Source organism: Ranitomeya variabilis, chromosome 4 (genome assembly GCF_051348905.1).
Source record: "Ranitomeya variabilis isolate aRanVar5 chromosome 4, aRanVar5.hap1, whole genome shotgun sequence".
NCBI classification, from domain to species: domain Eukaryota; kingdom Metazoa; phylum Chordata; class Amphibia; order Anura; family Dendrobatidae; genus Ranitomeya; species Ranitomeya variabilis.
Genome location: NC_135235.1, coordinates 293,924,058 through 293,952,056, shown reverse-complemented (window position 1 = coordinate 293,952,056; position 27,999 = coordinate 293,924,058). Strand labels below are relative to the sequence as shown.

The following is a 27,999-nucleotide window of genomic DNA, read 5'->3' as shown; positions in this document are numbered from 1 at the left end:
GGGTCTGTTTTTGATAGCCAGAAGAGACGTTCTTCTGACGTCACCTTTGACTACGTCTATTGGCATATTTTGTACCAACTCTATCCAAAATGTTTCAGCTATGTATGCTTATAATGAGCTATTTACAGGAGATTAGTGATGAGCGACTGTGCTCGCCATTATTGAAATACTAGAACGCGTATCAAGGTGCTCGGGTATGCTTGTTACTCGGTCGCGCATAAGGGTGCTCAGGTACGCTCGTTACTCGAGTGAGTATTGCAGGTGCCATCGCGGCTGTTAAAGTATTAAATGTACATGCCAGGCAATCCTTTCATGTTTATTGGCTAATGGCCGCGATGGCACTCACAATCTAACAGCATGGCACTCGATTGAGTAATGACTGAGCATACCCAAGCACCCAGATGTGTGATCAGCAAACGTACCCAAGCACCCCGATGCTCGTTCAAGTAAGAAGCGTGCCAGAGCACCCCGATGCGCGTTCGAGTATTAAACAGTGGTGTATATGTAGCCGATTATAGGCGTACATAGCTGACGCGTTTTGGATCGCTCGCTCATAACTAATGGAGATACTACAGGAAGGCTCAGATGTGATGTAATGTGAACTGAGCCTTCCTCTGTAACTATCAAGAGAATGTTGCCTCTGTAGCCCTAACCTCTAACGCAGTCAGGGGTCTTTACCCATCCAAACATATCTGTACTGTAGGATTATTGCACCCTGTGACAAAATATCTGTCCTTGTATCCACTTTCTCTCTAATGTTGTATTCACCTGTGATTAATATAATATGCGGTCATATAAATATTCACACCTGGCTGATTTTTTTACTTTGTGGGCGCAGGGGAAACATAGACTTTGCATATAAAGTGCGTGTAACATGAGGCAGTTCAAGGGCAATGAGTTTTATGCCAGATGGAGCTTGCCTGCGTTATTTTGCATTAGTCACTTATGAGGTTTATGCTCTGAACATGTCTTTGGGCGTTGTAGTTTAGTGGGAAATATAGTTACTGGATTAATATGCATAAGAGGTCACTGGCAATCCAGACAGTAAGTATTGTTATAACTCTGTGAAAGTTAAGAATCGCTTATGTAATTGTATAAGGTCATGCATGCACTATTTTTTGACGAGGGTTCGCTTAAATCGAAAAATTACTTGAAAGACTGCCGGAGCGTAAAACCACTTTGCTTTTTTTTCCCGATTCAGATTTTAAAAAATGCCTGGTGAGAAAAAAAAAATAATTTGCATCTCAAAACTACATTAGACAACACTCTCCAAAGAAGGAGAATTTCCTGAAGAATGGACCAGTTGAAAACTTGTGATTTTTGGATGCCTCCATGTGCACATACCCAAAAAGATCCAATGGAGTTGACTAGAATTTCTTTTTATTTTTGTGCAAGAAACTGCATTTCTTTAGTCTGACAGTGCATTGTTGTTGTTAAAATGAATGTGGCTTAAAGAGGTTGTTTTATCTTCTTAAATGGGTGAAATTTCAAAGTTCTTGTAAAAAAACCCCAGTCCATTTACCATACCTCTTATTAAATATCCTATCTGTTCTCAAAAATGGAGGGATTTTTAACTTTATAGTTAACTGCTGGTTGCCTGCAAGGAGCACAGAGCTAAAGCCCATCCACCATACACAGTCAAACCTACCAATATTGATGGATTCGGACAATAATCTAATGTACATTGGGGCCTTGGACATATTATTGTTGAGCGAGAGATTTTGGACTGCCTAATGTACTGTCTACCAGAGATGAGCCACCGCTAGAGATAACTGGTATTGGCTCTTAAGGAGGACACGAGTGCTCGGCCGAGCGAGCACTTCTATGTATGGGAGTTCCAGCCAAGATGGCGGCCAGCCAAATGATCAGCCAACAGCCATTTCCGGTTAATGGCATGCTCTTTACTATCATAGAATGTTAGACTTGGATGGAACCTCCAGGATCACAATGTCCAACTCACTGCTCAATGCAGGATTCACTAACCCATCTCAGACAGATGTCTGTCCAGCCTCTGTTTGAAGACTTCCATTGAAGGAGAACTCACTACCTCTCGTGGCAGCCTGTTCTACTCATTGATCACCTTCACAGTCAAAAAGTTTTTTTTCTAATATCTAAACTATATCTTCTCCCTTTCAGTTTCATTTCATTGCCCCTAGTCTTTACTTGTGCAAATGAGAATAAAGCTGATCCCTCTACAATGACAGCCCTTGAGATATTTGTAGACCGCTATTAAGTCTCCACTCAGTCTTCTCTTTTGCAAGCTAAACATTCCCAAATCCTCTAACCGTTTCTCATAGGACATTGTTTGCAGATTGGTCACCATCCTGGTCGCTATTCTTTGAACTTGCTCCAGTTTGTTGTCTTTATTAAAATGTGGTGTTCAGAACTGGACACAGTATTCCAGATGAGACCTGACCAAAGAGCAGTAGAGCTTGAAAGTGCTGCTCTCCATCTTAAGTTAACTTGTGTTCTTCCGATGCAGAGACAAAGTATTGAAGAGCACACTTTTCAGGCCAGCGGAATGGCCAAGCCTCTCTTCCAAATTGTCAATAATCAGAAGTGCACCGCATGGAGAAAGATGAACTCCTCTGAAAATTCAGGAGATCTCCCCTTTCCCAGAAGCCTCTTGGGCAGGTCGCAAGTTAACAAGAATGGTTTTGACAATTTATCGTTTCAACACCCCTACCCGGTGACCTAACTATAGTGGATGCAGGGGATGCACTTGTGATCAGGTTATAGGGATGAGGCGGGAGTAACCAACCAAGATATTTTTATTTTTCCCAACACGAAAGTGAAGGTGTCAACTATGAAAACAGTTGTTCGGGTACAGGGTATCAAGTCACACAATATTAGCAGTAATGGCAAAAGCAACAATTTAGTAGTTCATTATCTTATTCTTTATTCTATCTAAGCATCTCTCAGTATGAGCAGCTCTTTAATGTTCTTCTGCTTTAACTTTCACTGGTGGCACACACAACAATAGGCCTAATATTACAGTAAGTCCTTCAAACGTTCTCTATTATACTGGCATTAACGAGGGTCACCAGTACTTCTCACTATGCCACAAGTCTTCAGTAGCCAGTCCCTTTAAATACTTTACTTTCACTTCTCGCACTAAATTACTCTGGTCCCTTGCACAGCTCTGCCATACCCCACACACTGTACTAGGTGTCTATGCTGGAAGTAATGGCCAGATTCACTCATATCTTCTGGTCACCACAGCAGACGTCCAGTCCCGTATGATCAGTTTTTGACCTTCGGTGCTTGACCTGCGGCATCAAGATATCTGGTCTCAACGGAGGAAGGCTATGCTTTGGTCCTAGATCTGGGGTCTTGACTGGTGTAGTCTGGACTCCGTGGCTTGACCTACGGCCACACCTCAGTCATTCTGCCTCTGCGTTCCACCACTTACACGTCCTTCCTTTTTCATTGGTTGGCACCAACTGCTCTCCTGCCTTGCCCCTCCACCCTGTAATATTTGGTAACTTCACCACAGCTACCACCTGATCTGGTGCTTTCTTCAAATCCATTCCCCCAGGAATGTTTTATCCATCTTTCTGGTTCCACCTTACTCAGTAGATCAATAGATTTCAACATTTGGTCAAAAGTGCTGTGGAACTTTGATGAATCGTATCTTCGACTCTCCACCGCCCTTACACAGGTGCCTCAAAGGCCTATGGCCTAGGTCCAACAGACCCTTTTTGGTCCACATGATTAGACCAGTACTATTAAAGACCCTTGATAGATTTGTCTTTGGGGACCACAAGCTTCAAGTTATATCACTGCTCATCCACCTTTTGATTAAAATTTTTCTTTTGTCTTTTACTATTTGTCTGCAGTGGACGTATCTTCTCTGACTCAGTGTTTCCAATAAGAACTTGTGGATGAGGCAGTGTTAGAGCTTATCCAGCTTTGCGTTGTTTATTTCTCGTCTGTATGGAAGATGCATGTTGCTTGTATGGCCTCTTCAAAGTGCACAGAGAAGCTGCGCTTAATCTCCAGGAAGCATTATTACCTGCACGTGAAGAGTTATTACGTGCTACAACTACCTACCCGTGCATGGAGGCGCGTGGATTTTATGGAAGGTGACTGATGTAATCGCTTTCATTCCTGCACGTCGTTATTAAGGTTGATTTTTGAGGCTGCGTGGCGAGAGGGTAAAGCGGCCATGGGTGAAATTTGTTTGGCCCTGGTGCTCAGTGCTTTGTATCGGTGGAAGCAGACTGGAGACCATCTTCGCTTTATCACGAGCAGTTCTTGCGAAACGTCTGGTTTATTTAACAACCCGATGCAAATGCTTCAGTATTCAGTAACCATAGCAACAGGTATCCGCTAATGCAGTAGGCCTCACATATCAACATAGAAAAAAGTGGTCTTCTGGCTCTAAGCTAGTAATGAAGAGCTCTGCTTTTATTTTTAATCTGTATAGAGAAAAAATTAAATTACCGTAATAAAATGCATTTCCTGATTGGTGGTGGTTCAACTTTTTTTTTTAGTTAGGAGGGTGTTTATGCTGGTCTCAATGTGCTCTGCTGCCAGGAACACACCTAGCAATCGGTAGTAATCTGCAAGAATACACCATAAATTTGCACTTCATTGTCCCTGCAGCACCCTCAAAGAGGAAATGAAGTATTACACATTCTGACGAGCCGGGTCGTCCAGGGCAAGAGAAACCCATTTTAGCCACTCCCTACTCCCGCAGCTAGCCATACACAGAAGATGGCAAAATATTGGTCTCACAACTTACAACGGTTTCCCAACTTTTTCCCCATCTGTGAGCGCCGATGCCGGTATAACCCGACAGCAGCTTCTCTCCCTGCCGAACAAAAGGATCTGGCAAATGCCCGAAGCTTGTGTCCTCCCGCAAGCGTTTGGGTGGCTCCCATACATGTTAGATGGCTAAAGTCGGCAGTTTTGCCCACTTTTATCTATGTATGTAGACTTTTAGGTAAGCGTTTAACGGAAAATTCCCTTCCCCCATATTTCCATAAATTGGGCCGTACAACAAAGGGGAGTGGAATTAGTGGACACATTTCCTGGCGGCTCTGGCCCATTAGAGGCCTAAAGGCATAATCTAGAGTGTCTTCACCGTGCTCGAAAACTATGTTCGAGAACCCACGGCTGCATGTCCCGCGACTGTTACAGCCGCAACATATGCAGGGTTTGCCTCATAGCCAAGAGACTTGGAGGCGCAGGGTCTCGACCATATTATTTGAGCATGCCGAAGACACTGTTAGCACCCGAGCATGCTCAGATAACATCTTATCCCAACACGCTCGCTCTTCATTAGTGTTAACAGTATTCTTGTCTAAAGGTTATGGAAGCTCAAGGTAGTGTATACATTAAAAAGGCCGCTTCTACCATATTGGCTGCATGCACCGTAAAAAGTACTCAGCCATAAGCCATCACTAATAGGAAACTTTCTTTTTAAAGAGAAGTTGTAACAAAATGTACAATTCAAACTGCATACAATTTTAGATATTGGTCCTGATGAGGCTTGTGTATTTGCTTTGAAAATTCATGTCACAATGACTGAATGATGCTAATTTTAAAATAAGCAATTAATGAGTCTAGGAGGTGGAGGGGAGAGCCCACGAAGAGTCGAGAGTCCAAATGTGTATTCACTACCCTCCTGACTCGTAGCTGCAGCTTGTGCTGAGCAGTAAAAGATCGCAACAGGGAGGAGGAACACTGAGATGCGGTCACTCAGGCTAGGTGGGAGGAGTTTATACAGCCATTCCGACATGGACTTTTGCAAAATACACCAGCTCCATCAGGTTTAAGATTTAATGTTTTCAGTTTATATTGTGAAATCTGGTAACAGATCCAGTTAGTGTTTAGTCTCATATTAAGTACTGTTTTTTTTTTTTTTTTCTGTGTCTAATATGTGAATAGCCATGCATAACGCGCTTGGCATGTCGGCCGTATCACATGTCGGCGCAGTGTCAGAAGCAGGACATGTGGCTCTATGGCTGATGAACGGGCTGTCAGCGCTATTGTTTAGAACATCGGTGGGTAAATAGTGCTCTGGTTGTTTAAGCATCTGTTTTGTTCCAGGAAACCTTGTAGAGACAAGTAAATGGTAACCTGCACCTCCGAAAGGCTTTTTTTTTTTTGTAATAGAACTACAGCAATTTAATTTAAAGTGGAACTTAACCTTATTGGGGGCATCTTGACGAACCTTGTCTATCTAGATATTGAGTGTAATGCGGTGGGGGATTTTTTTTTGGAGGTGGGTGGGGGGGTTGCACTGTTTTTTTGAAGAGTTCACTTTTAGCGCATCATTCTATGATTCCTACCATGACCGCTGATACAGTAATAATGGGTCTGTGTGTAATATGGCATCTCCTGGCCACCTAAAGTCGACAGTCTGTGATTTTCACAATGGGGTGCACGCGTCCTGCAGATACTCAGACTTAGAGAACAAGTGGCTTAACTTCTTTTTCCCTTTCCAAACTGTAGCGCAAAAATGAGTTTTGTATTTTATTAGTACATTGTAAAAAGTAGCATCTGTGTGATGGCTATGAGCAATGTTTATCTTCAGTTCTCAGTATCTGTAATCGGTGTGGCCGATCCCATGATCTGATCGGTTATGAGGCCGGATCGTGTCTTGTCCCAGTGTTCCTCTTTGTAATCATTGGGTGATCATAGGGGTGCCGTTGACTTTCGCTATAGGATAGAGTTGGATTTTCTCTCTAACCCCATGAGTAATGGCCCATTTAGATGTGCTAATAATTTGGCAATGACCATTCGTAGCCCAACTGTTAGCCCATGTATAGCGGCCAGCAATCGTCTGACAGTTTTTTGACATATGCAATAATTTTTAATCCGCCCCCCCCCCCCCCAATCCTCTATTAAACCATCGCGGATGGCCTACATGCAAGCCGATCATTACCGGCCTCTCTATGCAGGCTGAAGACCATTCTATGCACACAAAACGATCATTAATACAACTGTTCCGTTTTCAGACGGTCATGATCATATAATGGGATGATGGACTACTTGGTTTTTTTTTATATGCCAGGGTCAAAAAATTATGGCACCCAATGTTTGAACGTTTTATTCATTCATTGGATGATTGCCATCCTGTCTACATAGGCAGATTGTTGGGAAAGAACATTCGTTAGATGATTGACCCAATAGTTGGGTGACTCTCCTAACTGAAAGGGTCTTTCCAATGTAGACCACCCTTGTCAGAGCAATTTACTTTGAATGTTTTTAGCATTACGGCTCTCTACAAAGCACAACAGGCAAGGGACGGACTTATCCTTGGTGCAACCTTTATGGCCGGGCAGGGGCCTAAGAGGTAAGAGGGCCACTACTACCTCCAAAGTTGATGGAATTGTGCGTTATGTTGAGCTAATGGGCTGCAAAGGGTCCTTATTGTTCTTGTTCAGGGGCCCTCATCTGTCCGTGTCCCCTAGTGCAATAGAACCCTTCATTCTTGAGTTTGTTGGTAACCTGGACCCACATCAAACAAAGGTTAGCCTCTAAACTATCAGATGACTTTTTAAGTATATTTGTACTTGCATGATCTCTTCCCATAGTGAAGAAAAAATGATCAGGACATGTTGGTCAATCTGCTATCTACTTTTATGGAAAGTTATTGGTAAATGGCTAGCTGTATAGTCTAGTGTAATTATTTGCCACATCACTTTTTTTTTTTTTTTAAGGTCTGTTTAATTTTTTTGAAGATGTCCAATTCATTTTCCTTTTTGTAGGAACGCTGAATTAAATTACCAAAATTGCCGGCTATTATCAGAGTGCTATTTACCAGGATTATGCAGAGCTATCCGCGGCATCAGTCTATGCTAAATTAGTGTTTCGGCTGTAAGACTGTGTAATAATGCAATTATGTCATTCAGTATATCGACAGTTTATTTTCTTTTTGACTCATTAGGGAATGGGATTATGTAAGGTTAATCCTCTGCGGGTTAAAAGAATAACAGTGTGTGCAGCAGACTATTAGCAGCTGCAGAAGTTAGAAGTAGTACACCAAAATTCTCCCTAAAATGAAAAACTATATTTAGCAGGAAACATTTTTGGAATCCATCATCCCCCTTCTCTTCTAAGAAAATGCAGATCAATTATTTGCATTTTCTCTAAGCAAAGATAATGTAGAAGATGTGTGTGTGTGTGTGTGTATGTGTATGCATGTGTATATCTATCTATCCATCTCTATATACTAGATGGTGGCCCGATTCGAACGCATCGGGTATTCTAGAATATGCATGTCCACGTAGTATATTGCCCAGCGACGTAGTATATTGCCCAGCGACGTAGTATATTGCCCAGCCACGTAGTATATTGCCCAGCCACGTAGTATATTGCCCAGCCACGTAGTATATTGCCCAGCCACGTAGTATATTGCCCAGCCACGTAGTATATTGCCCAGCCACGCGGTATATTGCCCAGTCACGCAGTATATTGCCCAGTCACGCGGTATATTGCCCAGTCACGCGGTATATTGCCCAGTCACGTGGTATATTGCGCAGCGACGTGGTATATTGCGCAGCGACGTGGTATATTGCGCAGCGACGGAGTATACAGCACAGAGCCACGTAGTGTACAGACTTAAAATAACAAACATATACTCACCTTCCGAAGGCCCGTTGAAGTCCTGGCCCTGTGTGCGGTGCACGCGGCAGCTTCCGGTCCCAGGGTTGGTATGAGCGCAGGACCTGTGATGATGTCGCAGTCACATGACCGTGATGACATCGCGGTCACATGACCGTGACGTCATGACAGGTCCTTCTCGTATACCATCCTTGGCATCGGAACCTGCCGCTTGCATGGAGCGGTCACCGGAGGGTCACGAGGAGCGGAAAAGGCAGCGGAAGGTGAGTGTATATAATGATTTTTTTTTTTATTATTATTCTTTTTAACATTAGATCTTTTTACTATTGATGCTGCATAGGCAGCATCGATAGTAAAAACTTGGTCACACAGGGTTAATAGCGGCAGTAACGGAGTGAGTTACCCGCGGCATAACGCGGTCCGTTACCGCTGGCATTAACCCTGTGTGAGCGGTGACTGGAGGGGAGTATGGAGCGGGCACTGACTGCGGGGAGTAAGGAGCGGGCGCTGGGCACTGACTGCCGGGGAGTAGGGAGGGACTAATCAGACTGTGGCCATCGCTGATCGGTCACGGCAGCCATGACAGGCAGCTGGCGAGACCAATCGGCGACTTGGATTCCATGACAGACAGAGGCCGCGACCAATGAATATCCGTGACAGAAAGACAGACAGATGGAAGTGACCCTTAGACAATTATATAGTGTGTGTGTGTGTGTATATATATATATGTGTATGTATATATATGTATGTGTGTATGTGTGTGTATATATATATATATATATATATATATATACATATATATATATATATACATATATATATATATATATATATTAGTCTGCACAATGTCCATTAACACAAAACTGTCCTGACATAACCGCCTTGTTTACCTGTATATTTTGTGTATCAAAATTGCTTAAGCTAGAGTCAATTGAAGAGAGAAATTTGTCACCAGATTAGTGCTGCCCTATCGGAGTACTATAAAAAGGGGATAGAAACCTCTATTCCTTTTTGCTATAGTCACTGATTATCTGTAGCGCTGCTAGACTTTCCTCCTTTGAGCTGTGTCTATTCCCAGCCCACGTCTTTGAGCTATCACTTTGGCAGTTTGTTTCTACACTCTACGAACAATCAGTGATGGTGAACAGGCAGAACCAAAGCTTGATGAAGGGCAACAGAGAAGGAGCTTTTCATTGAGAAGACTAGCAGAGGTGCAGCAGATAAAACGGATTTTAGAAAAACTGTTGCATGTATTAAGTGAAAAAACATTGGAATCTGGGTCTGTCCCTACATTAGGCTGCTTTCGGCTTGGAAGGCAGAAACCTGGTCACAAGTTATTTTTAAAAAAAAAAGTTATATTCTAGCGCAAATTTAATTTGGAGGTTTAAATGCTTAACCCCTAATAAAATTAAAAATTAAATAAAATTATGCAATAAAAAATGTGATAAATGGTAGTGAAATTAATGCACAAGAATATATTTTGGTAGCCCAACAAATGAAAGGGGCACCACCATTAGGTGGTCACAAAACCTGAAGGGATTCCTGATGGCAAAGTAAATGAGAATCTGAAGTCTCATGCACACGCTTTTTATTTGTGATTTGGTTCAGATTCAAATCACCAGCGTGTCAATTCTTTGTGTTTTTTTTTTTTGTTTCACCCTTTGACTTCAATGCAGTCCATAAACGCTATAAAAATTCAGGTCAAAAATGATTGCGGATTTGCTGCATTTTTGGCTTGTCTTTAAACAGCTGTAAATGCTATAGAGATAGATAATAACCTATTTGGCCTCCTTGTCAATGAGTCAAATGCCCCCTGGGCCTCCCTGGGGCACATTCATATGGTAACTATTCTTCTGCATTGTTTGCATGTTTATTAAACATATTTTGGTTGTGTGATCATTTGTTTGCACTGACTTAGTTCTCCCTTTGTGAGACTCCCATACTGTTGTGGCTTGGAGTATTATTTATACAATTCAAAGCGGTCATCAACCCCAAGCTCCATTACCCCGACTTCCAAGTCAGCAGGGCAGTCGGGAAGAGTGAAGGTAAAATGTGTCAAAATTGGTGCATCTAATGTGATATTCCACCTCTGGGGCGGCTGCAGGTTGGTATTTTAAGGTTGGGAATGGCCCAATAACCATGGACCTGCCCAGCCTGATGGCATCAGCTCTCAGCTGTCTGCATTACCTTTGCTGGTTACAAAAAAATAGGGCAGACCCTACTTAGTTTTTTACATTTCATTATAAAAAAAAAAAAAAATACTGTCCAATAATCTCCATAGGGTGCTGCGTTATAACATTTTGAGGGGTTCTGCATTTGTCTGTCTATATGTCAGCCTATCTATTATCTAGCTGTACAGCATTCATTGCTATCCAAAAATACTACAAAAATGAGGGTGCAAAAATGTTAAAAAAGACAAAACAAAAAACCCCCCAAAAAAGCGTTTTTCCTGCCAAGAGATGCAGAATTTTCTGCATCCAAATAATGTGTGCGCATGCCCTTATACTACCAAGTGCATAAAATTGCTAAATCTTTGCACTGGGGTAAAATAAAAATATTTATTTTATATTACTTTTTATATAACTGCTTAAAAATGTTTTGCAATCACAGACATTAATTCTTAATGTTCTTTTTTTTCTCTGTATTTTCTGGCCTGTGTCTCGAGATCCTGGTCATTGGACCAGAATACGGGGATCTGTGACAAGCTCTTTTATGAGGCCTCATTGACATTCTGCGTTAGTCGCTGAGGATGGGGAAGTAGTGCCAGAGTAAACTGTCAGATATGCTGCATTTCAGAGAGGCATCATTTGCATCTGGCACAGTCCCAGCACCCAAACCATCGGCTCTGCTACAGGAAATGAACCACCTTGGCCGCTCGTGGCCTTTGTCCCACACATCCAGGACTGTGCACAGTAGCTTGTCACCAGGGGATAAAGCAGACAGTTATAGGAAATGTAAAAGTATCTTCCATCTATGAAGAATCTAGCCCCTGACATTACTACTTGTGTATGTCCATTTATTTTTATTTTTTTATTTTTTTGTATCACGCCGACCGTCTACCGCCTTTCCAATTCTTGTCCCGTGATCGGAGCACAATCATAATTCATAGCAATAGGAAGTAGCGGTTATCTGCACAGGAACAATGGAGAATTATTCCGTGCCTCATGGGAAGGTTGCAGAAGGTCGTATTAATGTGATCACATTAATATTAAAAGTGCAACTCCACAGAAAATGTCAACTCCGAAAAACTTTCCAGGTCGGTGCTAGAAGTGCCTAGTTTGGTTCTTCAAGGATCGCGGTCCTCTCATAACTCTTGAGGTCTTATGTAAGGGCATGTGCAGATGACCGTATGTTTTTTCATCCGAGAAAATAAGATCTCCCCTCTGATCCCATTCTCTCTGAGGAGAAGATGGAAAAATATATTTTCCCATCTTCTCCATTGTCTCAGTCCCGTCGAAATTGGACTGCACGCAGATGTCTTCCAAGTCCAGTCCGATGGTTTCTACTGACTCATTGACTTGCATAGCTCAATATCGGATCAAACTTGGGCAAACGACAATTTTTTTTTTTATATAGTCCCCAATGCACGGCTCCATAGAATAACCGTTTTCTGAGTGCCCTCCCATGTTTTGTTGGTTCAAACTCTGACTTCAAGTACGACCATGTGTATGAGCGCTAAAGTTGTCATGATCGAAGTAATTGAATAGGAACTTTCCCTGGGAGACTACACTACAAAAGGCTATAATAAGGTTTTCATTTATTGAATGGTCCCTGAAGTGCCTCCTGGGGCATCTAGAACTTTATTCCCAGCATTGGCCCATTTGTATCCTCAAAAACAAGCCCATGTTCCTGCCTCAGATTAAGTTATGGGAAAGCACAAGGAGCCTTCATGCTCGTTCAGCCCACAACTATTCCTCCCGACCTCATTATACATATGGATGCTCAGTTCATCCTAGCATCTGTTTTTTTTGTGTTTTGTTTTTAATGGGTAGAGGAGAGTAAGCTGCTTTCAAGAACCTCTTGCAGCTACTTTTTCTCCCGTAAAATCGAAAGGATCTGGGATTAAAATTCAACATTCACCTTATTTCCTTCAACATCATCTGTAACGATTTTTGCCCATGTTTTAGGTGGATTTGAGGTTCCTGCTGCAGCCAGTTGTCTCACGGCGAAACACCAGGACAGTGAGGGCTTCATTTTCCTCATTTTTTTTATTTTTTTTTTATTTTTATAGGATCAAGAGGTGAAGCAAGGAATTTAAGTTCATTTTATATATTTAGTGTTCCTTTTTTGTATGCGTCCTATGTTGTAAGCAGAACTCTATATAGTGGTGGCTCCAGGAAGCCCCAGTTTTATTACCTTTCTATCTGAACAGATGCGTATAATCATAGAAGATGGTACATATCAGAAGGTTTAAAACTAATCCATTTACCAATTTACTAAAAAATAATGTATTGATCTCAATTTCTTATCTGTAGGTCTGGAGTACAGCAACATGAAGCTGAGCAGATCTGGTACGCTACAAATGCAAGACAAATACACCAACGGTTGTAAGTAGCACAGAACTTTCTTACATCTTTTCCTATGGTTGTGGGATGGTAGACACTAAAATACATAATTCATGGCTGGAAAAGGGTCCATTTGAAATTGCCCCCCAATGCTCAGAAACTTAGTTTTTCTTGAAGTCCATGGATTCACTACTTTTCGAACTTCTTGTAGGACCTCATTGGCTTTCAGTGTTGGACTGCTTGTCCGTTGTTTTCGGCATTATTTTCCTGGTTTGGTTACTAATGTTTTTTCATCCCTATTGGAAATGGCTTTGATTATGTATCCTTCATTTCTAGATTGATTAGCCTACATTTTCACACTTGATGTTTAAAATTTGGATGCATTCTTTGCATTTCCAGGATTTGAGTGAGTGTTGTGAATGTAACGATGTAAATATCTCTCTATATAGATAGCAAAAATCTCAGTATACATTGAAGTTGCAGCACCAAGAAGGGTAATTTATGGAAATCGGTGTTGATAGACATGTTACTGATGTGAAAAAGTTCAATTTATTATCATTTGCATAATATCTCAATTTGATCAGTATCGACTATGAGCACCACGCACCTACACACACTCCTTGGCATGATATCGGTGAGGTTATTAATGGTTGCCTAAGGAGTGTTCTGTCATGCTGAATGCACTTGGGCAAATCATCAAGATCCACTGCTGGCAGCTGCTGTGCAACTGGAGACAAATGATGTCCCAGAGGTGCCCGATGGGAGATGAGTCAGGAGATGATGCAGGTCATAGTGTAGGTTGCTCACAGTATCACAAGCAACATGTGATTTAGCATTGTCGTTTTGAAAAATTGCTCCTGGGGCGCTTTGGAGAAATGGGTCCACATCTGAATCAATGTAACGCCAAACTGATTAATGTACTTGGAATGAAGACTTGGGCTTCTTTTACACATACCGTGTTTTTCGCGGGCCGTATCGCCGCAATTTTCACGGTGTGCCGCAATAACAGACCGCAAAAAACTTGTGGATCGACGGTTTTCGGGTTTCCAATACTATGGAAGTAGTATTGGATAAAAAAAACAGCGTTCCGCCAAACAGGAAGTCACAGTCCACCGCAAAAACAAGCTTCCGTTGTTTTTGCGGCCCCATTATTTTTCAATGGGTGCCGTGTCCATAAGCAGTGAAAAAGATCGAGCAGGCTGTATCTTTATTCACGGCCGTAAATACGGCCGAACGGCGCACCGTGAAAATATTGCGGCCCGTTTTTACAGCCCCATAGAAATCTATTGGTGCCGCAAAACAACAGTATGTGTAAAAGAAGCCTTAGAGGGGTCTGCCTTCTGCACATTAAGCCACCCCACAGCATAATCGTGACAGTAGGACTGGTAAGATGTTCCCATCATGAAGGTCTCTTCAAGGCATTGCCCTTGTGTTCTTGTTAGTCGAAGAATAGAGCGTAGTGATCCGTTAAGTATGGCAAGTGAAATTGGAGCCACATGTTGATCCTAAGACATCAAACAGTATCTACACAAAGTATCAGAAGGTGATTGCACGATATTGGGCTATGAGCCAGACATAAAGCTATAGGTGTTTCATTGACCTCAAGCCACCACACTCAAAAATATCATGAGCAAGATGGAAATGGAGGTCTCTCCTTTTCAGCAACAAGTCCTGCATTTGTATTGGGTGCCGTTACAGCCAAAGATTGGTCTAGACACCACATGAGCAACCCAACCGAGACCTTCATGATGGAACGTGTGTGTGCCATTTAACAGCAGCAAGCATTACGATGGTCGTGCCACCGTGAGCAGCCTGCTTGGCATAATTATCTACCATGCATTTCTCCCATACTGTCTGCATTTTTGTGGGGTTTTTTTCTATATTTTGAGGGATGTGTATCGTATGTATGATATATTGAGGTTATTTTTTTTTATTTATTTTTAATGTGTATATATTTTTTTTGTGTAAAGCAAAACGTGCCTTGTTGCTCCTTCATATAGTCTACTCGATGTCCTTGTTGGTTACTTCTCTGCAGCACTGACATCTTGGTAGAGATGAAGAACGTTAGAACCTTGTCAGATTAATAGTTAAAAGGCTTAAATTGTGCTCCTCCAGCCTGTGAAGAGCATGCCTGTCTGTAATGTCTGCTAGGATTTGGCAGAGCCCCTACAAAGGGTCTGAGCTGGGGTAATCAAGCTGAAAACCACCATTGTGTATTGCCTCCGCTCCTCCTGCCACCTGCTGCACTCTATTCACATTAAAGCGTGTTTGGCCAAGTGGATGATCCCCCAATGCTACTACTTTGTTACTTGCTCCAGAATTGCAGTTCATTTTCTGCATATTCCGTTTTCCCTTTATGTATAAAGTGAATTGTAGCTTTTAATTGTAAGACACAAAATAGAAAATACCCACGATAAAATTAAGAAAATTCATTAAAAGCAACGTATTAAGCGTTTAAATAAAAAAAAAATTAAAAAAAAAAAATTAGCTTTTTATTATAAAAATATCTAGTATGTTGTCTGCATTAAATCTGTATGCTATTGATTTCGGAGACCATGTTGAACCTGAATTTGTACAATCTGTGTGGTCAGGTCTGCGGTCTCCCAGGGTGCATTTCATGGACAGATGCCGTTTTAATTCTTGCCAGATTACTCGTGCCTCGGCGTTAGCGGATTATATAGAAAGACCAAATGTTTGCTAAAAGAGCCAAATGTGACCTTGTAACTTGTGCACTGTTGTGACCATGTAAAATATTTCTACAATTTTTTAAAATTGGCGTTTGGGAATACGTTGAAGAGGGTGCTGGTCATTTTTGAAATTTCAGACCATTTAGTATGTGTTCAATAATGCAATGTGCTCTGCTACAAACTTGCATATATACATATCCATGCACATACAGTGGGCATAACATGCATGTTAAAATGTCGCGTAAAAATAATTTCAGAACTTTTTTTTTTTTTTTTTTTTTAAAGTTTAATGTCACCTCATGATCTGTACAAATCCATGGAAAAATAATCAGATCTTTTTTGGGAGGAAAAATAAAAATAAAGAACGAATATAATGTGGTTGCCTAAGTATGCGCACCCTTGCTCTAATACTTTGAATGCCGTCATAAACTCAAAGGGGAATTCAACAGTCTTTTTTGGGTAGGTGTCAATCAGCATGGCATATCTAGAGTTGGCAATCTTTAATCACTGTTGCTGGGCCATTCCAAAACTTTGTTCACCTTCTGGCAAAGCCAGACTTTTGTTAATTTGGAGGTATGCTTGGGATTTTTGGCGTTCTAAAAAGTTAAACTCCTTTTTATCTTCAGGTTTTTTTTAGCAGAGGATTGAAGGTTTGTGTACAAAATTACGGTAACTGATATTTAGATGGAACCTTCACTGAAGTCCAAGTTCCAGCTGCAAAAAAAACAAACTGTGGGTATGGTGTTATTTTGGTGATGGGCAATGTTGGCTTTTGTACCAAATACACCTTTTGGAATTCTGGACAAAATATTTAACCTTGGCCTAATCAGACCTTAACATGTTTTCCCACATTGTTTTGGCAGATTTGATGTAGATTTTGCCAAAACATAGCCAGGCTTGGATGTTTTTCTTTGTAAGCAAAGTCTTCCATCTTTCCGCCCTACACCTGAAACCAGACATGTATGAAGAATACCAGAGATTGTTGTCTCATGCTGTACATAACCAGTACTTGCCAGAAATTCCTGCAGCTCCTTTAATGTTGCTGTAGGCCTCTTAGCTGCCTCCCGGAGCCATTTTCTTCATCAATTTTTAAGGGACATCCAGTTCTAGGACGTGTCACATTTGTGCCGTATCTAAGACACTTCTTGATGATGACTTCAGTGTTCCATAGTTTATCTAATGCCTTGGTAGAAAAATGTTTGTACCCTACTCCTGAATAACTTTCACCCATGAGATCCCTTTGCTTTGTTAGAAGCTGTTTATGCACCAAGGCTTTTGCTATTAAATTCATCTATGAACATCCAACTAAAACAGCTAAACTTTATATGGAGTTAATCATATTGCCTGTAATTTAACGGGTGTGTAGACTTATTTATCCACTGTATATAGACATGCACAAACAGTGTAAATCTACAATGGCAGAACAATTTAATATTGTCTCGAATTATCAGGGCACAATTATGCTGGACATGATAAAAGCGATGAATGTTATAGCTGTGGAGATCATAGACCATGTGAGGGCAGTATCCTCTATTGTATGCTAACGCATTTCAACCTTTTGTAGACAGATAATACGGCTTTATGAACCTGTATCATGAGTAAACACTTGGCCTCAGTAGAAGGCCGGATATCAACTTTATGAGCTTTCAGCTCTTCACAGTTACCGTGTGCCATGTAACCGGTTGTATCATACCAGCCCTGATGCAGGTGGGGTGCTTGGGTCACTGAAAGGTCCCTCAAAGCTGGTACAACCTCTTCCTGAAGACCAGAATTAGGACTGAACTTCCAGAATATATTTTACTATTATTTTTTTATTACTCTTAAGAAGCATAAAATTCACCCTTTTTCAATGATCTGCCATCTTTAGACGTATACTAGGAAATGAGTGTAAGCCAAGAGCAGTCGTAGGCTGGTAGATTGCTCAAACCCACCACGAGTGTTGGACATCGACACTTGTGGTGGGTTTGAGAAAATCTACAACCACAGAAGGTGCGAACAACATTTTTGTTCTTGTATTGTGCAGCTTTGGGTTGGCCACATTGATCCCGTATTATATTGGGGCACGTTGAAAATCAGACAAAAAAGATGATCTGTTGGTGGCTGTTGAGGACTGGAGTTAAAGAACACATGTAAAGAGACAAAGCAAAACATATATATTGATTTTTTTATTTTTTTTCCTTCAAAATTCCTAAATTTGTCAAAGCCTCCCAACCAGTAGTGTCATCGTTAGCTCTTTCTGAAGGTTACAATGTGTCCATCTGTTCTCGTCTATATATTAGATTTACCTGGTTATTACTGGAATGTGAGGGTATCTCTTTAGGGGATCTGGGCTGCAATCTTTATTTTCTTGCACATAGTTCACGGCAGTGCGAGGTTTTTCAGCTGAAATCAGCATGCATCTGAATAATAATCTTCGGTCAAGACTCAAATCAGCATGGACGGGACCCATTTATCAGCTGCGTGCTTTTCGAGTGAAGCCCTACAAGTTCTTCTGTAGCTTCTGCAAATTAAAGACCTGACTGTAATGTTAATGGAGGGGCATCAAACACAATCTCCCCTTTAAAAGAATTAATTAGCCTGTTTTTTTTTTTTGGTTGTTCCTTTTCTTATCTCTCGTGTCTTGATAGATAGGTCCAGGCATGGATGGAGCTGTAGTTTGTAAAGGCCCCGTCTCACATAGCGAGATCGCTAGCGAGATCGCTGCTGAGTCACAAGTTTTGTGACGCAACAGCGACCTCAGTAGCGATCTCGCTATGTGTGACACGTACCAGCGATCAGGCCCCTGCTGCGAGATCGCTGGTCGTGTCAGAATGGCCTGGACCTTTTTTTGGTCGTTGAGGTCCCGCTGACATCGCTGAATCGGTGTGTGTGACACCGATCCAGCGATGTCTTCACTGGTAACCAGGGTAAACATCGGGTTACTAAGCGCAGGGCCGCGCTTAGTAACCCGATGTTTAACCTGGTTACCAGCGTAAATGTAAAAAAAAACAAACAGTACATACTCACCATCTGATGTCCGTCAGGTCCCTTGCCGTCTGCTTCCCGCTCTGACTGAGCCGCCGTACAGTGAGAGCACAGCAGTGACGTCACCGCTGCGCTCTGCTCTCACTGTACGGCGGCTCAGTCAGAGCAGGAAGCAGACGCCAAGGGACCTGACGGGCAACAGATGGTGAGTATGTAGTGTTTGTTTTTTTTTACATTTACGCTGGTAACCAGGGTAAACATCGGGTTACTAAGCGCGGCCCTGCGCTTAGTAACCCGATGTTTACCCTGGTTACCCGGTTGCTGCAGGGGGACTTCGGCATCGTTGAAGACAGTTTCAACGATGCCGAAGTCGTTCCCCTGATCGTTGGTCGCTGGAGAGAGCTGTCTGTGTGACAGCTCCCCAGCGACCACACAGCGACCACACAGCGACGCTGCAGCGATCAGCATCGTTGTCTGTATCGCTGCAGCGTCGCTGTGTGAGACGGGGCCTTAAACTCTTCAGATCGCAGGCTGGTTGAACAGCAGGGGCCATTGTTCTGTGCTAAAGGTACCTTCACACTGAACAACTTTCCAACAAGAACGACAATGGTCCGTGACGTTGCAGCGTCCTGGATAGCGATATCGTTGTGTTTGACACGCAGCTGCGATCAGGATCCCGCTGTGATATCGATGGTCGGAGCTAGAAGGCCAGCACCTTATTTCGTTGCTGCTCACCCGCTGTCATCGCTGGATCGGTGTGTGTGACACCGATCCAGCGATGTGTTCACTTGTAACCAGGGTAAATATCGGGTTACGAAGCGCAGGGCCGCGCTTAGTTACCCGATATTTACCCTGGTTACCATTGTAAAGTAAAAAAAAAAAACACTACATACTCACATTCTGATGTCTGTCACGTCCCCCGGCATCCACAGGGTTAAAACTGCTTTCGGCAGGAGCGCTGCTAATGCACGCGCTGCTACCGAGAGCTTCCCTGCACTGACTGTGTCAGCGCCGGCCATAAAGCAGAGCACAGCGGTGACGTCACCGCTGTTACTGCCGGCGCTGACACATTCAGTGCAGGGAAGCTCTCGGCAGCAGCGCGTGCATTAGCAGCGCTCTTGCCGAAAGCAGTTTTAACCCTGTGGACGCCGGTGGGGGACGTGACAGACATCAGAATGTGAGTATGTAGTGTTTTTTTTTTTTTACTTTTACAATGGTAACCAGGGTAAATATCGGGTTACTAAGCGCGGCCCTGCACTTAGTAACCCGATGTTTACCCTGGTTACCCGGGTGCTGCCGGGGGACTTCGGCATCGTTGAAGACAGTTTCAACCATGCCGAAGTCGTTCCCCTGATCGTTGGTCGCTGGAGAGAGCTGTCTGTGTGACAGCTCCCCAGGGACCACACAACGACTTACCAACGATCACGGCCAGGTCGTATCGCTGGTCGTGATCGTTGGTAAGTCGTTTAGTGTAAAGGTACAGTTACACTAAACGACTTACCAACGATCACGACCAGCGATGCGATCGTTGGTAAGTCGTTGTGTGGTCGCTGGGGAGCTGTCACACAGACAGCTCTCTCCAGCGACCAACGATCAGGGGAACGACTAAGGCATCGTTGAAACGGTCTTCAACGATGCCGAAGTCCCCCTGCAGCACCAGGGTAACCAGGGTAAACATTGGGTTACTAAGTGCAGGACCGCGCTTAGTAACCCGATATTTACCTTGGTTACCATTGTAAAAGTAAAAAAAAAAACACTACATACTCACCTTCTGATGTCTGTCACGTCCCCCGGCGTCCACAGGGTTACGCGCTGCTGCCAAGAGCTTCCTGCACTGACTGAATGTGTCAGCGCCGGCAGCAGCGGTGACGTCACCGCTGTGCTCTGCTTTACGGCCGGCCGGCGCTGACGCATTCAGTGCTGGGAAGCCGCCGGCGGGGGACGTGGCAGACATCAGAACGTGAGTATGTAGTGTTTTTTTTTTTTTTACTTTTACAATGGTAACCAGGGTAAATATCAGGTTACTAAGCGCGGCCCTGCGCTTAGTAACCCGATGTTTACCCTGGTTACAAGTGAACACATCGCTGGATCGGTGTCACACACACCGATCCAGTGATGACAGCGGGTGATCAGCGACGAAATAAAGTTCTGGACTTCTAGCTCCGACCAGTGATATCACAGCGGGATCCAGATCGCTGCTGCGTGTCAAACACAACGAGATCGCTATCCAGGACGCTGCAACGTCACGGATCGTCGTCGTTCTCGCTGCAAAGTCGCTTAGTGTGACGGTACCTTTACTCCAGCATTACAGTTCTAGTGCAAACATCTCATTATCTTTATAACTTGTGGTCAATCATCAAGAGACGGGTGGACAAACAAAAAACAACAAATTCTGGCAAAATGCAAGCATTGATTATGCAAGAATGGACTGCTATCAGTCAGGATTTGGTCCAGAAGTTGATTGAGAGCATGCCAGGGAGAATTGCAGAGGTCTTGAAGAAGGGTCAACACTGCAAATATTGACTTGCTGCATTAACTCATTCTAACTGTCAATATAACCTATTGGTACTCATAATATGATTGCAATTATATTTCTGTATGTGATATAAACATCAGACAAACACTAATAAAAACCAGAGGGCAGCAGATCATGTGAAAATATAATTTTGGTGTCATTCTCAAAAATTTTGGCCATGACTGTATAGTGTAAGACTTCCACAACGTTCAACTGCAAAGAAACAGTATTTTTCTGGCACTAACAAACAACAAAACAATATTTTCACTGGGTATGCAAAATAGCTAAAAACGGTCTAACCCATTCAGTTTTGAATCCACCTTTCAGGCTCTATCAGAGACTGTCCACCATTAACAGTCTGTTCCCTCTCCAAACACCACACACTGCTGAGATCGCCCAGCTACCTTATTAGATGAGCATATCCCGGGCTCGTATGTATGGGTGCGACCTCTCCCACCCAGGCTCTTTTGGTCGCTCCTAAATACCAGATCCAAAATCCGGTCCACTGAAAATCCTCTCTGGAGTACTTTCTTCTGAGGCATAGATCACCTATGCGAGGCACCTCTGCGACACATACCTGCGATCTAGGGCCTTACCTCCTGCTTCACTACAATACATACACACTTATGTAAATATATACACTTGCATACACGCACACACTAAATGTAAATATATTATATATTATTTTAAAAAAAACTTAATTGATGAACTTAAAAAGTTCCTGACCATTATAAGTTTAAGCTCAATGAACCAAAATAAAAAATAAAATTGTAAGATGCTGTTATTCTTCCATAAGACACCTCTGATGTCATAGACTATATTTTATTGCTGTGCCCTTCATAGTGTCAACATGTTCTGTAGTGTAGCATGGGAATTTACATCCTTTATACTTCCCTCTACCCCAATGAGGCTCGCAGTCTAATTTCTCTAAGAGCCCTTTTACACGGTCCAATGATCAGCCAAAAGAGCATAGAGGGGAACACTTATTCTCAATCATTGGTCCGTGTAAGCATGTCAGCGATCAGCCGAGTAAAGCACTTGTTCGGCGGCTGATCGGATCCTTTACGAGACCTAAATGATAGTCACGGGGTAAACTGGGGATGTTTGCAGACTGTATGGGGATCTAATGATTCATTTTTATAGTTTGCATTGGTCCCTGTAAAGGGGCTTTTAAGTAAAAGCAGATCAACATTCTATATAACAAGTTGAGGGCTTTCATTATATGCAGGAATCTGGCCATCTACACTGACCATAGCACACAATTATACAGCATAGCCAATTTCCCTGACCAGCTGGTCTCCTGACTTGAGCCCAACTGCCTCGTATCGATCAGACGAGAAGATCGGGTGGTCGAACTGGACATTGCTATGCGAGCATGGTCCTTGTTTCTCGAAAGTGAGAACCTGGCTTAAAGAGGTGCTGATCACTGATGGTCTAGCTGCTGGTACCCATGATGATTTGTTGCACTCTAAAGACATTTGGCAGCACCTGCTCATCTCTGTTTTGGGGAAATTTTAAACGGGTGGTGTGAGATGGCCTCATTGGAGAAGTCTGAGTATTCAGGAGAACTGTCAAGGCTCAGAGAACTCTATTACTGGAGAAAAGACCAATATTTTCGGCAAAGAACTTTCTGATCATTTGCAATGTTGGTAGAATGACAAGTAGTTACTTCCCGATGATTCGTGATAGTCTGATGTCAATGACGTCCAGTCAAGATCTTTTGTGGTACTCGCATATTTGTTTTTTTCTCATGATTCAAAATGTAAGCTTTGTAGGAAACCCATTTTAACAAAGCACGGTTGGCCTCCTGTATCAGAACTTTGAAAAGATTTTTTTTTTCCCTCGGAACCAAATTAATTTTTATAATTTGCACTGGGAAGATAAAGTGGTCTTGATGTCAATGGAAGTCCTAGTTTGCATTTCAATACTACTTTATGTCTGAGGACCCTACTCAAATCTTCTCTTGAATGACCACCATCACCTTCAAAGAGTTGTTTGTTTGTTTTTGTCCCACAAAACCTACCTGCCAAAATTACTTGAAAAGATACCCAAAGCTGCCTCTTGGTTTTTCCCAAATTACAATGATTCCTTCAGAAAACATTGGGAAGAAGGGATGTGGATGAGATGATCATCACCCTTTGCCTGATGAAGCAGTGGTTGTTCGTGATGAGAAGTTATAGTTGATTTTCTCTTAGGCTACTTTCACACTAGCGTCGGGCACTGCACGTCGCAATGCGTCGTTGTGGAGAAAAAACGCATCCTGCAAAGTTGCTTTTTTTTCTCCATAGACTTTTATTAGCGACGCATTGCGAAGCAGTGCCACACGTCGCAACCGTCGTGCAACATTTGCGTCGTGTTTTGGCGCACCGCCGGCACAAAAAAGTTACATGTAACGTTTTTGTGTGCGTCTAATCTGCCATTTTTGACCGCGCATGCGCGGCCGTAACTCTGCCCCCTCCTCCCCGGACCTTGCAATGGGGCAGCGGAAGCATCCTAAGACTGCTTCCGCTGCCCACGTCGGACATTTTTTTTCACAGTATGCGTCGGTACGTCGGGCCGACGCAGCGCGACGGCCCCGTACCGACGCTCGTGTGAAAGCAGCCTAACCTGGAAACTAGCTGTCACTGAATATTGTTATGGAAATTAGTGACTCACTTTTTCCTAAAACAGTGCTCTTCGTAAATTCAATTTTTTAGAAGTTCTTCTCTACAAAAGGAGCTCGGTTGACAAATTTTATTGACCCCCATGAATGGCTGTAGCACATTGTGCGGTTTCAATGCTGAAAAGGCAGTGAACCCTACTCTAAGTAGTCCCCCAATAGAAAATTGTAACCCTGTTTTTGTGGCACCCTGAGTGTATTCGAGAAAGATGAAAGGTTCCTTTTGCTTTATTATTAACCGAGACATCAGATGATGTCGGTGGCGTTTACTTTGCCCCAGGCCAAATTTCCATGCATTTGCTGAGAGCTGCTGCTTGAAGATTTGTGTTTTGTCAGAGTTAGAATTGAAATTCTGTCTGGCTCGTCTTTTGTGATATTACCTCTCCTGCTCAACTTAATAACAAATCTCATTTCCTTGGCAGTGTCAGACAACTTTTTATTTTCTTTTAATACATGGGATTTGCAATTATAACCCCCTGGGCGCTTTTTTTTCCCCCCAATAGGGAAATCTGATAGCAATGTAAAAATAATGGACATTAAGGACATAATGCCGGCCAATAATTTCTAAATCCCATCGGGCTTCTAATTGGCAGAATGTAAGGTTTTCCCTGCTGTGAGCAGGTGGACGATTTGTAATGGTAGAAACTACAATACTAAAAAGAGGCAGATACCACCCTACAATGCCTGAATAATGTCTCCATACAAAATCTGTAAAATACTGATATGACAATATTATCCTGAAACTGTATATTTCCAACTACGATCATGCAATGCCGTAATAAAGCCACTATGGCGTTATACAGCAATATTAAAATCCTCTGTGGTGTAGGACGTGAAGGGCTACCTACTTAACTCTCAAGTTGCTCTTTAGTATTTTCCATTCCTAAAACCAGGTCTATGGAGTCGGAAAGCCAAACCTCTGACTCCGGTTCCGACTCCACAGCCCTGCCTAAAAATGTCCCTGCCTTTAAACTGGTTACTTGGTAAACTCTGTGGCTGACTTGTTTTTACAGATGCTGGATTTCGACTTGTAACTACCACTAATGCTAATTAGCAAAAAAGGGGAGGACCCCATATTTAGGTCCCCCTCAAACAAGCCATAAAACTTGAAATGGTAATCTAAAATGCGTACGGGATATCTTTTAAAATATTATGCCTAATCTGGCTACAATTTATTAATTTTGAGGTAACCAGCTATAATTCAGTTGATGGCACCCCAGGGTGCCATCACTTATGTAACCGAATCGGACAAGCAATATTATAGCACACATCCCCCCCCCCCCCAACATGTTTCACCACATGTGCTGCATCATCAGGGGATGAGACAATGGGATGAATGCAAACTGTTCGGGATGGTCCTAACCTCTAGTATGGAAACCTTACCGTGCATCATAGTGACGTCTGTGTGAATAAGGGTTGAGCAAGACCAGGTCCCGAACGGGGACACACAGCAAATGAGAAGCTACTTCAAGAAGTTGTCCACTTCTTGGACAACTCCTTCTCATACTCCATGCTTGGTCCCAATTAAAATAAAAAAAGGCCTATACTCCCGTACAGGCGCCATTCCAGTGGTGTCAGCACTTGAGGTGGTAGGGTTGTTGTGGGGTCGTTGTACGGTTGTTGTGATACGTGAGCCCCGTGCCCAATTAGCACTGTCCCCGCCTTCTGTCGAATTGAGCATGAAGAGGAAATTCAGGTTGCGGCTACTCTCTGACCTTCTGTTCATGTTCAATTCGTACGAAGGTGGAGACAATGACTCCAGCGCTCATTGGGCGCCATGTACCATGTGTCATACAACCACATGAGACACCCGAGACCCCTAGTGCCACCTCCACTGGAACTGCGCCAGCACGCGAGGTGAGTGTATAGGCTTTTTTATTTTATCAAACATTTAGCTCACGAAGGGGTTGGCCTAGTAGTGGACAACCCCTTTAAATGCAATGTCCAGCTCAAAGGAAGGGAGGCCACACTAAATGCAGAAACCTAAAACTAAACTGAAAAAAATTAGCCAGAGTATAAGTTGGTATGCATGCAAAATAGAAGCATGTGCACGCTGGCTATAAAACAGACAAAACCCAAGACTGAAACAAAATGCAAACATACCATGCTGCAAGTAAATAAGTAAAAGCAATAGTGCATATAAACATAGGGTACTTGGTAAACACCCAGTATTGCTCAGTCCTGGCCACTATGACACATGGTAAGGTTTTAATACTAGCGATGATAATGTATGTAAAGCGCTGCGAATTATGATAGCGCTATGTAAGCAAAGCGTAATAAATAAGAGGTTAGCACCATCACGAATTTGGGCACACCTTTATTCTGGTGGGATGACTTTTACGCTTTTATCAAAAACTGTATTTACAAAGTACCCTATGTTTATATGCTCTATTGCTTTTACTTATTTGCGTGCAGCACGGTATGTGTTTTATTTTGTGTCTGTCTTAGGTTTTGTCTGTTTTGTGGCCAGTGTGAACATGCTCCTATTTTGCATGCATACCAACTTATACTCAGGTTCATTTTTTTTCTGTGATATATATACCTCTGAAACACACAAAGACGGTAACACCCTGGACCTGGTCTTTGTCTGGCTCTGTTCAATCTCCTACCTAGATAACTCACCGCTTCCCCTCTCTGACCACAACATTCTATCCTTCACACTCACAATTCCTCGCCCACCCCAGCACTCTCCTACCTACCACACATTCTGAAATCTACATGCCATTAACCCTCATACACTTTCAGACTCCCTACACTCATCGTTGTCCCCAATCTCTTCTTTTTCCTGTCCTGATCTGGCTGTACATCACTACGACACTCTTAGAAGCACCCTTGACCAAGTAGCTTCCCTCACCCTCAGAACCTCCAAACACAGAATGAAACAGCCCTGGCTCACATCGCAAACCCGATTCCTCCAGCGATGCTCTAGGAGTGCTGAACGCTTATGGAGGAAAACACGCACACCAGAAGACTTTATACACTTCAAATTTATGTTAAGGACCTATAACTCTGCACTTCACCTCGCCAAACAGTCCTACTACACCACCCTGATCTCCTCACTACCAACAACCCCAAGAAACTTTTTAACACCTTTCACTCCCTCCTCACGCCAAAAGCACAAGACCCTATCACAGACATTTGTGCTGATGATCTGGCTTCCCACTTTATAGAGAAAATAAACAATATCCGTCAGGAAATCCGCTCCCAGGCACCAAGTGCAATGACTCCCATCCCTCCCTGCATCTCCCCTGGCTCACTCTCCACATTCGATCCCATCACAGAAGAAGTCGTCTCCAAGCTCCTCTCTTCTTCTCGTCCGACTACATGCACTACCGACCCCATTCCCTCTCATCTCCTCCAATCTCTCTCTCCAGTCGTCACAACTCACCTAACTACAATCTTTAATCTCTCCCTCTCCTCTGGCATTTTCCCCTCCTCCTTCAAACACTCTATCATTACTCCATTACTAAAAAAAACCCACCCTCGACCCATCCTGCACAAACAACTACAGACCGGTCTCCAATCTCCCCTTCATCTCAATTCTTGGAGCGCCTGATCTACTCCCGCCTTACCCGTTACCTCTCCACTCATTCCCTCCTAGACCCTTCACAGTCCGGTTTCCGCCCCCTACATTCGACAGAAACTGTACTCAAGGTGACCAATGACCTGACAGCAAAATGTAACGGTGACCACTCCTCTGCTCATTCTCCTCGACCTTTCTGCAGCTTTCGACACTGTTGACCACCCTCTCCTACTCTCTAGGCTCCAGTCTCTAGGCATTAAGGACACTGCTCTCTCCTGGTTCTCCTCATACCTTTCTGACCGCTCCTTCAGTGTTCTGTTCTCTGGCTCCACTTCATCTCCTCTTCCTCTCACTGTTGGGGTACCTCAGGGCTCAGTCCTTGGCCCCCTTCTCTTCTCTCTCTACACAGCCCCAATTGGACAGACCATCAGCAGATTTGGCTTTCAGTACCATCTTTATGCTGATGACACACAACTATACACATTATCCCCTGACCTTACCCCCGCTGTACTACAGAATGCCACTGACTGTCTGTCTGCAGTCTCCAACATCATGTCCGCTCTCTATCT

At 43.1% G+C, this 27,999-nt stretch overlaps 1 protein-coding gene across 8 annotated transcripts in view; it reads left to right on the top strand.

The window, feature by feature from the left end:
* Positions 1-27,999, top strand: part of KAZN (kazrin, periplakin interacting protein) — a 695,856-nt gene that overhangs the window by 571,090 nt on the left and 96,767 nt on the right. For all 8 annotated transcript variants that reach the window (XM_077250253.1, XM_077250258.1, XM_077250257.1 and 5 more), the window contains one exon: positions 13,053-13,124. In XM_077250253.1, the coding sequence (XP_077106368.1) occupies positions 13,053-13,124 (72 nt within the window). The remainder of the gene's footprint in view (positions 1-13,052; positions 13,125-27,999) is intronic.